The sequence below is a fragment of the Halyomorpha halys genome, unplaced genomic scaffold (assembly GCF_000696795.3).
Source record: "Halyomorpha halys isolate HHAL.00 unplaced genomic scaffold, Hhal_1.1 Scaffold213.1, whole genome shotgun sequence".
Lineage (NCBI taxonomy): Eukaryota > Metazoa > Arthropoda > Insecta > Hemiptera > Pentatomidae > Halyomorpha > Halyomorpha halys.
In genome coordinates this window covers 667,795-682,571 of record NW_027116617.1, presented here as the reverse complement: position 1 = coordinate 682,571, position 14,777 = coordinate 667,795, and the positions used below count along the sequence as shown (strand labels likewise).

Below are 14,777 nucleotides of genomic sequence, written 5' to 3'. Positions count from 1 at the left end.
ACTTTCATTATATAAAGTTTCTTAATTCTTTGTAAAATAAAAACATCTGATTACTGTCTCATTTGATTTACTTACATTATAAATTTTATAGTATAATAAAAAAACCATGAAAGACCAGATGAAAAAAAACCATGAAAACCACAGGTTGTAGTTGGGAGAGCTCAGGTCTAGATCTTCATTATTACCCCTTAGAGACATACTTAAATGCCCTGCATATGTTAATTATAATAATTAATGAATAGATTAATTGTAAAAGAATATCCCCTATACTTGAATATGATTTTTTTTTCTCATAGTTACTGATTTTTTCAGTATGAGTACAAACTCAAGAATGATGAGAAACAGCAGATAGGTCAACAAAACTCCTTACCTCACCCATTTCTCAGAAAACTTCTTGAAAATTCCATATCAATTGAAACTTTATACTTGACTCTAAATATTAAGTCTAACTTGACAAATCATTTTAATAGGTGCCCTGATGTTACGTAAGACCCAGTAGAACTATCATAAATTTCCTAAAAATCTATGAATAAATTATGCTTAGTTTTACATGGATTCAAGTATAATATTCACTCACATAGTGAACTGCAATCAGACTTTGGTCCATCATTATATTCCAAAGGGTACGCAGGTGAACAAAGAATAGTAGGTATTAGAAGAGTCCACTCCAGTGAAAGCCAAAACACATTTTTCTGCAGGGAATTGTCACGTAACAGTGAAAATATAGGCAAGGTAAATATCATAAAATATATCTTTATTATGATATAAGCGTTAGAAACATGTAATAATAAATTATAATTTAAAATTAAAAGAATTGATACATTTATATTATCATTACATAATACTTAAATTAAATAACATACAATAATAAGTACCTATTGTGAAACTAAAAAAATTAATTCCAGTTTTATTTAACTAATAGTGATGAAAAAAATCTGGATCATAGTAAAATTTATGAGAAATAAAGAACACAATAATACGAAAATAAAAAAATAAACAAATCAAAGCTTACGTATTATTATTAAGTAGAATATAAGATAGAAAATTTATTACAAATCACAAAGAAAATAATGAAATATTTTCAACACACAACATGAAAACGTTATTCAATTTTATGAAACAAATGAAGAAAGTCAATTTAAAATTATAAGTTTTACATAATTGAAGGTTTAACTAAATTGTTACAACAATTGATTGCTAATCTATACTTTTCTTTATCCATAAAATTGATATAACACTTCCTTACCTCTTAAGATCAACAGCCGTAAACACTTTTTGGTATACGTTTTTTAAGTCTTAAGCCAGAATATTAATATAAAAGATGAATCACTTTTAATTCAATAATAGAAGTTTCTTGAATAATTTGTAATTTATGTTATAAATAAAAGCATTTTACAAAAATACATCAAAAACTTTGTTTTTTTGCAAATGATAAAAACACCTGCTCCAAACTTGAATCAGTAATGATGTAATCATCAATTATAATAAATCTATTCTTTAAGCTTTCCATTGAACTAAATAATTCAGAGACCTTATACACATTTGTATCAATGTGATAATGAAGAAGAACCTAAAACAGAGGGGGAGGAAAATATTAAATTTAAAAAATCATAAATAATTCAATATATAATTAAAAACATAAAATTATAAATCAAAGTAAATCTTATTTGTTCATAATAAGGTATAAGTTTATTTTTTGCATTACTGACCTGGTGCTCATCTTTGAGGATACATTTTGATAAGAAAATGTGTTTCATTTCAATTTTCAAAGCCTCACGCTGCTCTTCAGAATGATTTTTCAATTTAATCATAATTATATAACCTTGGCCATATAAAGATTTCAAGTGCTGAACATTCCCAATACACTGCATTCTTCCTTTTGCCATTATAGTAAGCCTATTACAAACTTCTTCACATTCATCCATACTGAAAAAAAAAAAAATTGAAAATAATAAATTTATAATGTAAAATAAAAAACCTGATGATATAATAAAATACACACAGCATTATCAAATATCTTTAAGTAGTTAGTGCTTTACACAGAATTACATCTCTGAGCATAGTTCTTAGGGTTACATGAGAAATATCAAGAGGATTTTTTATTATTATTTTTTAAATCATTTATATCAATGTTATTCACTTTTTTAATAGTTTTCATTAAACTGTTGATTTAATATCGAGTTTTATTCTAAATACTAATAAGTAATAGAATAATTATATCATATTTATGCTTTAATAAACTATAAGGAAAATATATTCTAGTTTGAATCTGTTGGAAAGCCTCTTGATAAACTATGTTGGCTGTTTTTCTATTTCTTATTCCCATTCTCCAGGGACATTAATAAACAAACTGTTTGATTCCCTAATCCTAGAACAAGCTGGGACACGTGTCCATGTGAGAAGTATCATGATTAGAAATGACAAGTTCTCAACTGTACCAATTCACTCAAATAGATTCTGTTGAACAAATCTCAAATTGATATATTTTCCTTTATTCTTTCTTTTCTTGGAAAATAAACTTCTTACTGAAAAATCACCCAAAATCCCCAAACCATATGGTTTAGAAAGTACAATAAATAATAAATTACTAAACTAATAACGTTAATAATATATTTTATTATGTTTCAACAAATATAAACATAAATATAAAACATTACAGATACTCAAAACTAAATTCAATCCTCATTGAGGTTCTTCATCAATTTTCCAAAATTAAATTAAAAACTCCTAAATGATTTAAGCTGAAACTCATCTTTTATGACAAAAAAAAAACACTACTTTTCTTTTCTTGTTTAAACTGGGGTCACCTAATATTTAATCATTCTTTTAAAGGCCAACGATACTTATTTATGATTTGTTCTATTATTATTTTTTTTTTTTTTGATTTTTTAATGAAGTAATCAAACTTAATATTATTTTTTAGAAACCACACTCTCATTTTTTAAACTATCCTGGATAGAGAATCAAAATTAGAGACTGATTCCAAGTGAATTGTTTTCTTAGTTTAAAAGAAGAAACCTTTTATACAACTTTTCAGTGATAAAACGAATTTTCAATGTTATTAATGCCTAAAAAAAATGAAAAAAAAAAAAAAATGAGTGAATATAAATGAATGTTACATAAATGAGTTTCCTCATTTTTTACTAACTTATATATACCAATTGTACCCAAGTGGATAACAATGAGACATTTTGGTAAGGTAGTTAAAAAAAAAATTTAATGTTAAAATTTATTTGAACAATAAACAATGTATAATCAATAGAAGGAATAAGAGTTTAAAGTCATAAACTTGAGACTTAAGAGTTTACAGCCCTATAGTTTTGTGTCGTTAGTTCTTGAGGAGTTCTTGATTATTAACTCTAGTGAAACATTAACATTTAAGTAACTAAGTTAGTGTATTTAAGAATCTTAGTTATTGATTGCAAGAGCTAACTGTACCCAATGAATATTTAATCATACCTAAGAAACCTCTAAACATCAATCATGATAAGATATTATGAATCAACATAACAAAATAGATTTTTGTAAAAAATAAATAGTTGGACTAACTATTAACTGTTTATTTTTTTAATTGCTGATGACACATGTGTGCTCGCAGTTAATAATAACCCTTTAATTGCATCCCAAACTCTCCAATCCCATATCACAGCCTTCGAAGACTGGTTTTGTAAATTAGAGGATTAAAATAAATCCCATCAAACCACCTTTATCCTTCGTCGTAAATGTACCAACTGCCCTACAGTTTCCTTTAATAATGTTGCTTATACCCCAGTCAAACAGATCCTCTACCTTGGATTACGTCTGTACAAACGACTAACCTGGAATCCTCACACGAGACTGAAAAGACAGGAAACTGCATGTTGATTTCAATTATTATAGCACTTACTTGACACAAATGGTCTAAACTTTCAATTCATTACAAAAGACTGATCTACATGACTGTAATAAGGCCAATCTGGACATACGGGGATTGAGCTTTGGGCACCACTAAACCTTCGAATTTCTCTAGTATCCAATCCTTAGAATCCAAAATCCTTCATAAAATCCTCCATGCTTCTTACTTTGTCACAAATAAAACCATCCATAAAGACCTGAATGTTCCATATGTAACTGATCTAGCCCAAACCAGACATCATTCTTTCCATTATAAACTCCCTAACCAACCAAACCCACAAGTTTCTAACCTTTCCTCCTCTTCCATTCATGAAAATCCTCCGAGGTGCCTGAAAAAAAGTTGCCCACAAGACCTGCTAATGTAAAAATATTATTACTAACTATACTAACAATGGGTTGTTTCTCTACACACCTGTATCACTCCATTATAATTGAGATAAAATTTTCTGAATGTATTACTATGTACAGTTGTAGGCTTCAATAAAGATATTTAAAAAAATCTTTTTTTAGTACGAGGAGAAAATGGTTGGGGGTGCGGTCAAAGTGAAACACAAATAAGTTGGTGTAACCTAATTTTTTTAGTAATATTATGAAATCAAAATAACTTACCTATGAGATGAAATAATAATAGCTTGCTTCCTGTTAGAACTTCCCTTAATTACATCCCATAAATTTCTACGAATCATAGGATCAACTCCACTTGAAGGTTCATCCAGAAGAATAATAGGAGGATTACCAATAAAAGCTAATGCAGTACTAAGTTTCCTCATATTGCCTCCACTATAAACTCCACAGCAAATATCAGAATATTCTTCAAGACCTATTTAATTAAAATTAAATCTTTAAGATCTAGCATATTCATATAAAAACTTATATACATGAAAATATAGTTTACTTATGATGAATAAAAAAAAAGGCAAATATTAATCTTAAAATAAAAAAAGTATTGTAAGTACATCTAGCACATAGTACATTTTTTTGATAATCTTTCGATCACCCGCTTGTTTATAGCAACAAGTTATAATTAGGTTTTCAATAAGATAAAATGTTTATGATGCCAAACATCAGGACAACCAACTCTTCTTTACTGTCCTTTAAAATTGGGAAAACATTTCCACTTCTTTAATCATTAGATACATTAATAAATATAAATCATTCAAATTAATACCAATAAAACTAGGATATGATTTGTAAATCAAACAGTTCATATAACACTCTCTACAAATGCAAAACTAGGTAGTGAACAATGATAGATGAAATATACTAAAACAATCAAGATGTCAACTACTTGGCCAATAAATATTAAATTTAATGGACTCTAGTAAAGACATTTATTTCAGAAAATAATGCTAACTGTGAATGTTTCAGCTCCAATATTACTGAAGAAAGTAAGTACTTATGTCAAACAGATATTTCTCATCTGAATTTGCAATGATTATAGTATATCATGAATTTTAAAAAAAAAAAATTGACAAAATAAATAATGTTATCTAGCCACTGTCCCTACAGCAGTCCTTTTTTTACATCTAAATAAATAATGAAGCTTAAGCTTTATGCAAGGTAATATAATTAAGAGCAGTATACGACTTCAATGAGTGTTGGCTGAAAAAACAAAAACAATTAAGAATATTTTTTTTGTTAAATTACATCAATGACCATCAAAATTTGTTTCTAAATTCTATATGGTCAATAAGAATCTTCTTTGTGGAGTAAAAAAAGGAGATAGTAAAATAAAACATGATATGACAATAAGTCTGCCCAGAATATTTTTTATAAGATACTCTTATGAAAAGATATCAGTAAAGCAGTAAATACCACCATATTTACAATCTTATACAACTAAACGTTTAGACAGATATAGTTGAATATTCTTTTTCATTGCAACACGAAATTCAGGAATTGTACTTAAGTATATTCTCACCAAGTAGATGAATCCACTTCATGACAATTGTATCTACATAATGAGATGGGACCAAACGTAATTTAGCAAATAATGTGAGCATTTGTTTTGCTGTAAGATCATCAATTAGAGCCGAAAACTGAGGACAGTAACCCATATATGATAAACACTGTAAAAAAATTAAATAACATGTAAATATATAATTACAGATATTGAAAATGTATTCATCATAAATACAATGTAATACTTTTTGTTTATTTTGCTCCAAAGAATAGCTTTTAATAAATGCATTTCCTTGGGTAGGTGGTATCATTCCACTTAAAATACTAAATGTTGTAGTTTTACCAGCACCATTCACTCCTAAGAGACCAAAGCATTCTCCTTCCTTGCATGTAAAACTAACATCATAAACAGCGATCATTGAACGTGAATATTTTTTTGCAATACTATCAACAATCACGATTGGTGCTCCATCTTCATCTAAAAATCAGAATAATATACAATTTATTATTGTTTCATTACACTTATGTGCCAATAAATAATGATTATTATGACAGTCATACTTATTTGTTGATTCACAACAAAATAATCACGATTTGAAAATGATCAACAGTCGAGTACTTTCCTCTTACATACCAATAGGTTAAAATATAGGAGTAAATAATGGTTGATCTTTTATACTAAAAATATTTTCAAATCAAACTTTAAAAAATATACATATAATAAAAGTATAAAATACATTTAATCGTGTACTTTTTCAATACCAATTTAAAATATATGTTTATATTGTAAATATATTTAGCAATAAAAAATAAAAGCAAATTCCTAGTGGTTACCTTATATTTTCCTCAAACATATATATTTTTTTACGATTATTCTACTGAAAGCTTTGCTGGCCAGTAGAGATGGGTAGAATTGTTAATTTCAATCAATATTTCAAACTGTTCCTACAAATTTGAATTAGCAGATACTGTTATTTAATAACCAATTCTTATAACTTCTTGTTACTGTACTTAAACAAATCAGTGGTCTGTCTGCTCCACTTTTTTTTTTGTATTTCATCATTTTGATTTTATCTTCAATCTCTCAAAAAATAAATAATCAAGGTAAAGAGAGTTATACATCTTTATAGTAGTCCCATCTCTCATCACACAAAGAATTTGGCTTCCCCACTAATTGAAAGAGACAGCAGATTCCGGAACGTGAACCTACAGGTTGATACCCAATGTTGGTTCATGGCAAGGTTGCTGATATGGTGAGATGGAATTTTAAGTTACTAAACTATTGACTGGACATGGATGTTTTAGGACCTACCACTTTAAATTAGACAACACCACTGAATGCCCAGCATGTCTTGTAATTGAGGAAACAGTGAAGCACATGTTTTTTGCTTGCCTTCGCTTCCCAGAAGAAACAAGAGAATTGGAGATATTGTGCATGGTGTGCTTCCAACAAGAAAATTAGGTGAGCCACATATACTTGAACATTAAGCAGCGGTGAAGAAATTTGCCACAGTCGTCTTTAAGAGGTTGAGATCAGAAGAGAGGGCTAGGAAAGGTGACTAACATTCAAAAAACAGGAAGCGAAATAGAAATAAGAAGTGAGAAGATAACCATGAGGCGGCACTCAATCATTTCCCTCGATGAAGTAATGCCTAAGGTAGGAGGTTTTAGTGGGTAAAATTCCCCACTATAACTAGGTACATGCCTAGCCATGTCTTTTCGAAGATTATCCCTTCCTTTGTAAAAAAAAAAAAAAAAAAAAAAAAAAACATTTAGTCAATGAAAAAGGTAGAAGCATAAATTATAAAATATATACCTGTTAAGCTCAACGATGCATCAACTTTGTCTTTCTCTTTTGCAACATCACTTTCAACACTTCTTAAATTGGATGCTTCGATATGTCCAAGATATAAGGAATTCAATTTGTTCCAGACTAAGGAAAAAATACCATAGTCCTTCAAAATTATCAAAAGTGAGTATAAAATCCAAGCTGTTCCAAGAAATGTCAAACTATTTTTTAGTTCGCTAAAATATGAAGATTTTAAAATTTCTAAAAATAAACAAAAATTATTAAATGAATATGAACCTGTTTTAAAATAAAATATGAGTAGAAAGAAAGTGATAGAATATACCAGGACAGTTCATATTCGCAGTAACATCAGGTAGACAACTTTGACATTTAAATTTTAATATTGCAGTAGTAATGAATTTAACCATAGCCTCAGCTAATGAAGTCAAAGGATGCAGTTTTAAAAAGTTAGCATAACTTTTATACTCAGCAGGACATAAACTAACGACAGCAAACCCAATCCAACCTAAAACACGAGTTTTTACAGATTAGACCAAAAAATTAAACTAATCTGGACCAATATTATTCAAATTTTAAGCAACATTATTCAACTAACAAGAATTAAAAGTTATTATCCAATAATTTTATAATATTAATTTTAAACACCAATTCAAGACGCATTTTTATCCATTTGAGAATGTACATCAACAGAAAAAAGTAATAATTCCAGAAGTTTTACAATTATTACAATGCACAACTGCAAATAGAGTTAAACAACTCAAAAATACTAAATTTTACAGTTGAAGCAAAAGAATATGTGACAAGTGAACCACAATGATTGTTTAAAAACAATAAACACTCAATTTTTCTAATAAATACAATTCCACAGTAGGAAGCCACATTCAGGTTGGATCTATTTCTAAAATAAAATACTAAATGATTTTTTTTTTGTTTCACTTTTCTGGCAGGTGAGCAATACACAAAATTAAATTTCATTTACGGTATCAAATTTATTTTGTTATTATCAGAAGAATTTTGAATAACATTAACAATAATTTTATAAAAAGTCAAAGAGATTATTGACTATCAAGCATTTTGTACCATTTAGTATTTTTCTTGTTGAGTACAAAGTTTAGTATTCAATTTGTAATGTAACATGTTAAATGGTAAATTAAAAAAATTTAAACCTGCCAATTATAGTTGGATAGAGCTTCACACCTTTTTGATCATAAAAATAAAATGGAATTCCTTATTGACCAATCTTATTTTATTATTATCAACATCAAGTTTATTGTATAGCCACAGTGTTTGCTCTAATACAACTAACTGCTACATACAACTTCTTGATGAAAGTCTATCAGCATCTTACTTCATAGAGTGTATGATGTTTACTGTTTTGGTTAGTCCTTGAACTTAACTTACAATGAAAGTATATTCAATTACTTCAAAATTTAAAAAAATATAAGGTTAGAATGTAGACTTTTGGAAGTAAAAATTCAATGGATAATATCATATGAAACAGTCTGCAGATGGCAAAGCAATTAAGAAACTAACTAAGACAGAAAATACATTATGCAGAAAAAATTAATAAGTTTCATAATAACCCATCGGTCTTGGGTTCAATACTTGATGAGAAAGTTTTTAGGAACAATAGTTATATGAGGTGATCTAAACTGGATCAGGCCCAATAGCCAAGTTTATCCAGCAACCAATTAAAAGAACAGCTGTCCACTTAATATAGCCTGGGTGTGCCCAAGAAGAGTCTACTAATTCCATGATCAATGTATTACTGATGGAATCAAAATAATATATATTTTTTCACAGCCTTCCCCAAACACAGGGAATAGTAGATTTAATTTAACATCATCAACTTATGATGGTTATCAATTTATTTAATATTGATCAATTGATATACAAGTAGTATTGCTTTAATTATTTAAACAAAAGAAAAATTGTTTAAATCTGCACTTTATAGCAGATTTGAAAGGTTTAGCCAATGTTTTCATTCAATGAAAAGCCAAAAATGTTTCCAGGAAAACCAAACATGCAAAATGTTGGATTTACCAATACATGTAAAATTTGAAGAAAATCAAAAAATATTTGTTGGTGGTATAGAACCACAAAACTGAGCGCAATTTTGGATCAGAATTAATAAAGAAAAATGCCTACAATATCTCATTTTCCCAGACTTAAAGGAAAACTAGTTAAGGGAATGGTAGAAAATCAGGTATTAATGAAGTTTTTGAATTGAATCTTATCCAGATATAAAAAAATGTTGCTGTTCTTCAAAGGTAATGAAATACATGACCAAAATACTATAAATACATTAACATTCAATTATAATTTTATGAAAAAATATATTAACTTTTTAAAATACATTACCTAAAATAAAAATAACTGAATAATATACACTGGTAGCACCCAAAGAAGTCTTGAAAAAAAAGGTTAAGAAATAGGTTAGCCAAATCATACTTAACCCAAACAAGAAGAATACTAGGAATAATAAATCTGAAAAATAAAAATAAAATAAATCATTAATAAAACCTAACAAGGTATAAGTTAATATATTGGTTGATTTCAAACAATTACAGTCAACTCCCCTCTCTCTAAGTACATTTTTTACTGCTATATGTAATTAGGTTAATAATGCTATTTTGAGAAACAATTCTTTTTTTTTTTTATTATGGGTGCTAACACATTATTAACACCTTTCTAGTGACAACTGAAAAAATTAGGCAAGTACCACTATTATTAAGTTTAACTCAAACTGCAATGAGCTTTGATAACCTTAATACAACTAAAACTTTTAAAATATCCCATGGAACTAAAATTAAAATAAAACAAAAGTAATAATGTTATATCATCAACACATAGAGCACTGCTCAACCTTCATAAGCTGTGGCAGAATACAGCTCTGTCCTGTTCTGGGTGTTACACCTCTGAGTGCAGTACATTTTTAAACTAAATGACCAGTTTTAAACTGATCTAAAAAAAAAAAAAAAAAAAAATCAATGGTATTAAATTTAATAATTAAAACGGAATAAAATAGTAATTTTTTATTAGTACATCAAATAAGACCCTAATTAACGATTTGATGAATTTTATACATTATATTAAAATATAGTGTACTTTATTATTAAACTAAATTATTTGTCTGATACCAGGAATCGAATAATTCAAAATAAAAAACTATAATAGTTTATGAAAATTTGCATCCTAGGAAACCACTCAAAAAAATATATTAAATAATATTAATAATATTGTCTTATAAGGAAGTTTGAAGCGGACGGGGTTTGAAAAAATACAAGTGTAAAATTTCTTTTAATGTGTTCCAGCACTCTGGTTTGAGCTTTAGGCCTTCATCAGAGTGATGGAGCTAGAAATTCAAGATTAAGTCCATTTCCTAGACTTGTCACACTGGCTCACATTAAAAGAAGTTTTACACTTGCTATTTAGTGTACTAGTGAGGAAAATAAGTTTTACACTTGCTATTTAGTGTACTAGTGAGGAAAAGTACAATAATAATCAGTTATTAATAACTTTTAATGTCATTTATACATAAAGTATTATAAAATTTATATAAAATATCAGTTTTACAATTCTGATCTACGATATGAGGTTTCATAGTATATACTGTGATTGACTTGTTGAAGGAAGGTACATATGTCAAAACCTAACAGGTACAGGAGAAGAATAAGAACAACTTATCACAAGAGATAGCAAGGAGTAGTTGCTAAGTGCATCTCTAAACTTATACATTAATGGTTAATCAATTTATTGATAGTAACTCAATAAAATTATCATGATAATAAATACTTACAAAGCCCATTATCAAGATAAAGTATTTCTGCAGTATCCGTTATTACAAATGTAATCATAATTAATGAAATAGAAAGAATATAAAGGGCTATATCCCAAATAATGAATGAAGCCCAATAGCTAACAGGTGAGATATTAGTCATTAGAATAAGATGCTTCAGTGAAGATACCCTTTCTTCATGAACATGTTTAATGAAACAGGAACAAACAATAAAAAGGCCCAGAGGAAGAGTACCAATCCAAGCAGCAGTAGAAGTGATCAATCCTATTTCATCATTTCCACATATTCCCTAAAATGAATCATTAAAAAAAAAATTATAAATAAGAAAATCAATATTTTGACTGAATCAATTTCTTTTAACATAAAATGAATAAAAATAACACAGAAAACACACATACGAAATCCAATATTAATTTTTATTAGTTGAAAATCTAAAACCTCTTGACCATACAGTCTCCGGAGTGTCCAATAAGATATTTGATGTTAATATACAACTAAAAAAATAAATAAAATAAGGTGGTCAGGGATGCAGTAAAAAAAGAACAAATAGTTTTTAACTATTTAATGTCCGACGTTTCGCCTCACTTTACAGGGTGATGATAAGAATAAAAAATTGTAACAATCATAAGAATGTTAAGAAAATTCTTTGCGCATTTATTATCATTTAATATTATCTTTTAATAAAGAATTAATATTTTATTTATATTTATTCTTTCATGACTTTTATTTAATCTCAACTTTCTTCTTCATTCTCCATCAGTTAGTGTGTTTAAATTTTGTGTTTATTTAACATAATTTTTAATTTTTATTCTTATGATTGTTACAATTTTTTATTCTTATCATTGTTTATTCAAGTTTATTTTATATTAATACTATTTTGTCTTCCTTCCTTTATATAATTTTCTTATCACTTAATTTTTACATAATATGTATCCTACCTTAATTTACCTTATTGTTGTAATGTTCTTAGTTGTTTTTGGTATCTTTTTAGCCCTGATGAAGCCCTCCAAAGTGGGGCGAAACGTCGAAAATTTAAGTAAAAAACTATTTGTTCTTTTTTGACCACCACCCTGACCATCTTCTTTTATTTAAAGTTATAAGGTCAACTATTTATATAAATAAATATTGTATATATTTTCATAATAATTTATAAAAATTAAGATTCTATCATAAACCTACTTAATCCCCAATCCAATCACATTCAGTCAAACTTTTCTTCACTATTTGCATTACAATAAATAATATGTGAAAGTACTAAAGTTCAAAACATTTTGATTTAGGGTTATTTTAACATACCTTTCATGCACAGCTATTAATAGTTGATTATTTCTACTCAGTAGTATATATTATTTAAAAAAATAAAAACCTCAATTTGATAAAAATTGGAATTTTTAATTGTCTTTGTCACTTCTGGAAGGTTTGATTTGATGGTTGTGTGGTATTACACTTTTATCAACGATATGCTTCTTTCTTTCATCTGATTAATATTGTATTTTACTTTCATGTTATCTCTTAATCCATTCAGAAGCACTTCAATGAACTCTTTGATTATTTCCTCTGAAATCTCTACCATCTTATTTCAATCTCTGAAACATGGTTGAAACCTAATATCACAACTCCGTCTGTTAACACTCCCAACTATGCTCTCATCTGCTATGACTGGCATATTTGAACTGGTGAAGCCATTGGCTTCTTTGTCCATTATAGTCTGAGGGTCGAAATTCTTTTCAGATTTCCATCCCTTGAAACTTCAACTTTGAAAAACTGTTCTCCAGGCACATTTTCTCCCATCTATGCCATACTATAAAGCTTCCATCAGATCTGATTTAACAAATTGATTATGAGAATAATTATAATTGGCAGTCAACATGTTAATCCTTTCTTTATACATTCTATGCATTGAAAATGTAATAATTGCTAACAATTTTAATACCAATCTCATCACCGATTCTTCTGATAAGTCATATCTTATCTTCTTCCTTGACTGTTTATCCTAGAATTTCTTGGCAAGATGGCAAGTCCTATTCCTTAGATAACATTCATTCCTTCTCCACTAATGATCAGATGATCAATTGCCATTCATTTTGATTCTTATGTCCGAAGAAAAATAAAACTTTAATCAGACCACACAAATCAATATTAGCAAGATTTATTTTTGTAATTGATAGTTAGTTTTGTAAATTTATGTTCTTGATACCAGAGGGTTTAGTTTGTATAGAAAGAGCAGATAAATTTAAAAATACAATTATGTCTTCTACTTCTTCAAATATTTTTTTTTTTGAAAACTCCAAACTTTTCATCAATATTTTAACACAATGCTAAAGATATAAATTAAACAGAAATGTAACAAATAATATTTGTTAATTTTGAATAAAAATAATACATAAAATTCTTACCAATGATGTAGTAATGGGATGACTGCTTGTTTTGATAGTATAATTAGAAGTATGACTATCAGATTGAAGAATCGTATTATAAAGAAGATCAAGAGCAACAATTGGTGCATGGTTTGCAACAGACGAATAAAGGAAATTTGGTACAGAATCACTAAAATCAGCAGCAGTTATCATGGATTTAAAATATTTATTTTTGTCCTCAACTGCAACTTCAAGAAGTTCTAAAAGCATAAATCAGGAAATTTTAGAATCATGTGTAGTATTTGAGAAGCATTATCACATTTTTAGATAACTCGCAACTTTACAGGCTGACTTGGTTTTAACAGTCAAGCCTCAAGTAATTATTGAGCCCTGACAACTCCACAGAAGGTAAGGCTTTGTCTGAAGACCCTGTATAATGTCTTTAAGCTTGAAAAATCTGAAGTACTATCCTAAAATGCATGACTGGCATGATCAATACAAAAAAAAAGAATAAATAGGTGAAACATTCATGACTGAATGAATGAATCGCATGAAAATGACTCATTTCTTGGAGAAGAAAACAATGCTGCTATGGTATTGATTGAAAAATAGATGTTTTTAAAAATAGTAAAAAGCAAATTGACCTTTTAGACAGAAAACAAATACATTAAAATTTTAAAACTCACGAATGTTACTTGCTAATACTACGAATGCTAGTAATTTCAAAACATTCAGCTGTTTTCAAATTAAGTAAAAAGAAATTTATCAACTTTGAAACTTGGAGTAACTTGTCCCATAAACTTGTATCTTAACTGAAAATGTCAATTTAGACCTAAATTGAGAGTTAAATAAAAAGTTAACAAAATTAAAAGGGAAGTTTCCCATAGTTCTCACAAATGTTACCACTGGTTCAAGTACATGTTTAAAGTGAGAGTGTGAGGACTGACACACGACAAATACATAGTGTCACGTTTACTCTCCCTCTTGGTTTATACAGTCAGCATAGGAGTGGAAG

The 14,777-nt window shown here is 28.1% G+C and overlaps 1 protein-coding gene across 1 annotated transcript in view; it reads right to left on the bottom strand.

Moving 5' to 3' along the window:
* Positions 1-733: 733 nt before the first annotated feature.
* Positions 734-14,777, bottom strand: part of LOC106679644 (phospholipid-transporting ATPase ABCA3) — a gene marked incomplete at its 5' end in the record, with an annotated part of 59,876 nt that continues 45,832 nt past the window's right edge. Inside the window, 10 exon segments of the mRNA XM_014418906.3 lie at positions 734-1,570; positions 1,710-1,926; positions 4,504-4,714; positions 5,816-5,963; positions 6,042-6,274; positions 7,613-7,846; positions 7,929-8,111; positions 9,968-10,093; positions 11,406-11,694; positions 13,802-14,022. Of these exon segments, the coding sequence (XP_014274392.1) occupies positions 1,406-1,570; positions 1,710-1,926; positions 4,504-4,714; positions 5,816-5,963; positions 6,042-6,274; positions 7,613-7,846; positions 7,929-8,111; positions 9,968-10,093; positions 11,406-11,694; positions 13,802-14,022 (2,027 nt within the window). The 3' untranslated portion in view covers positions 734-1,405.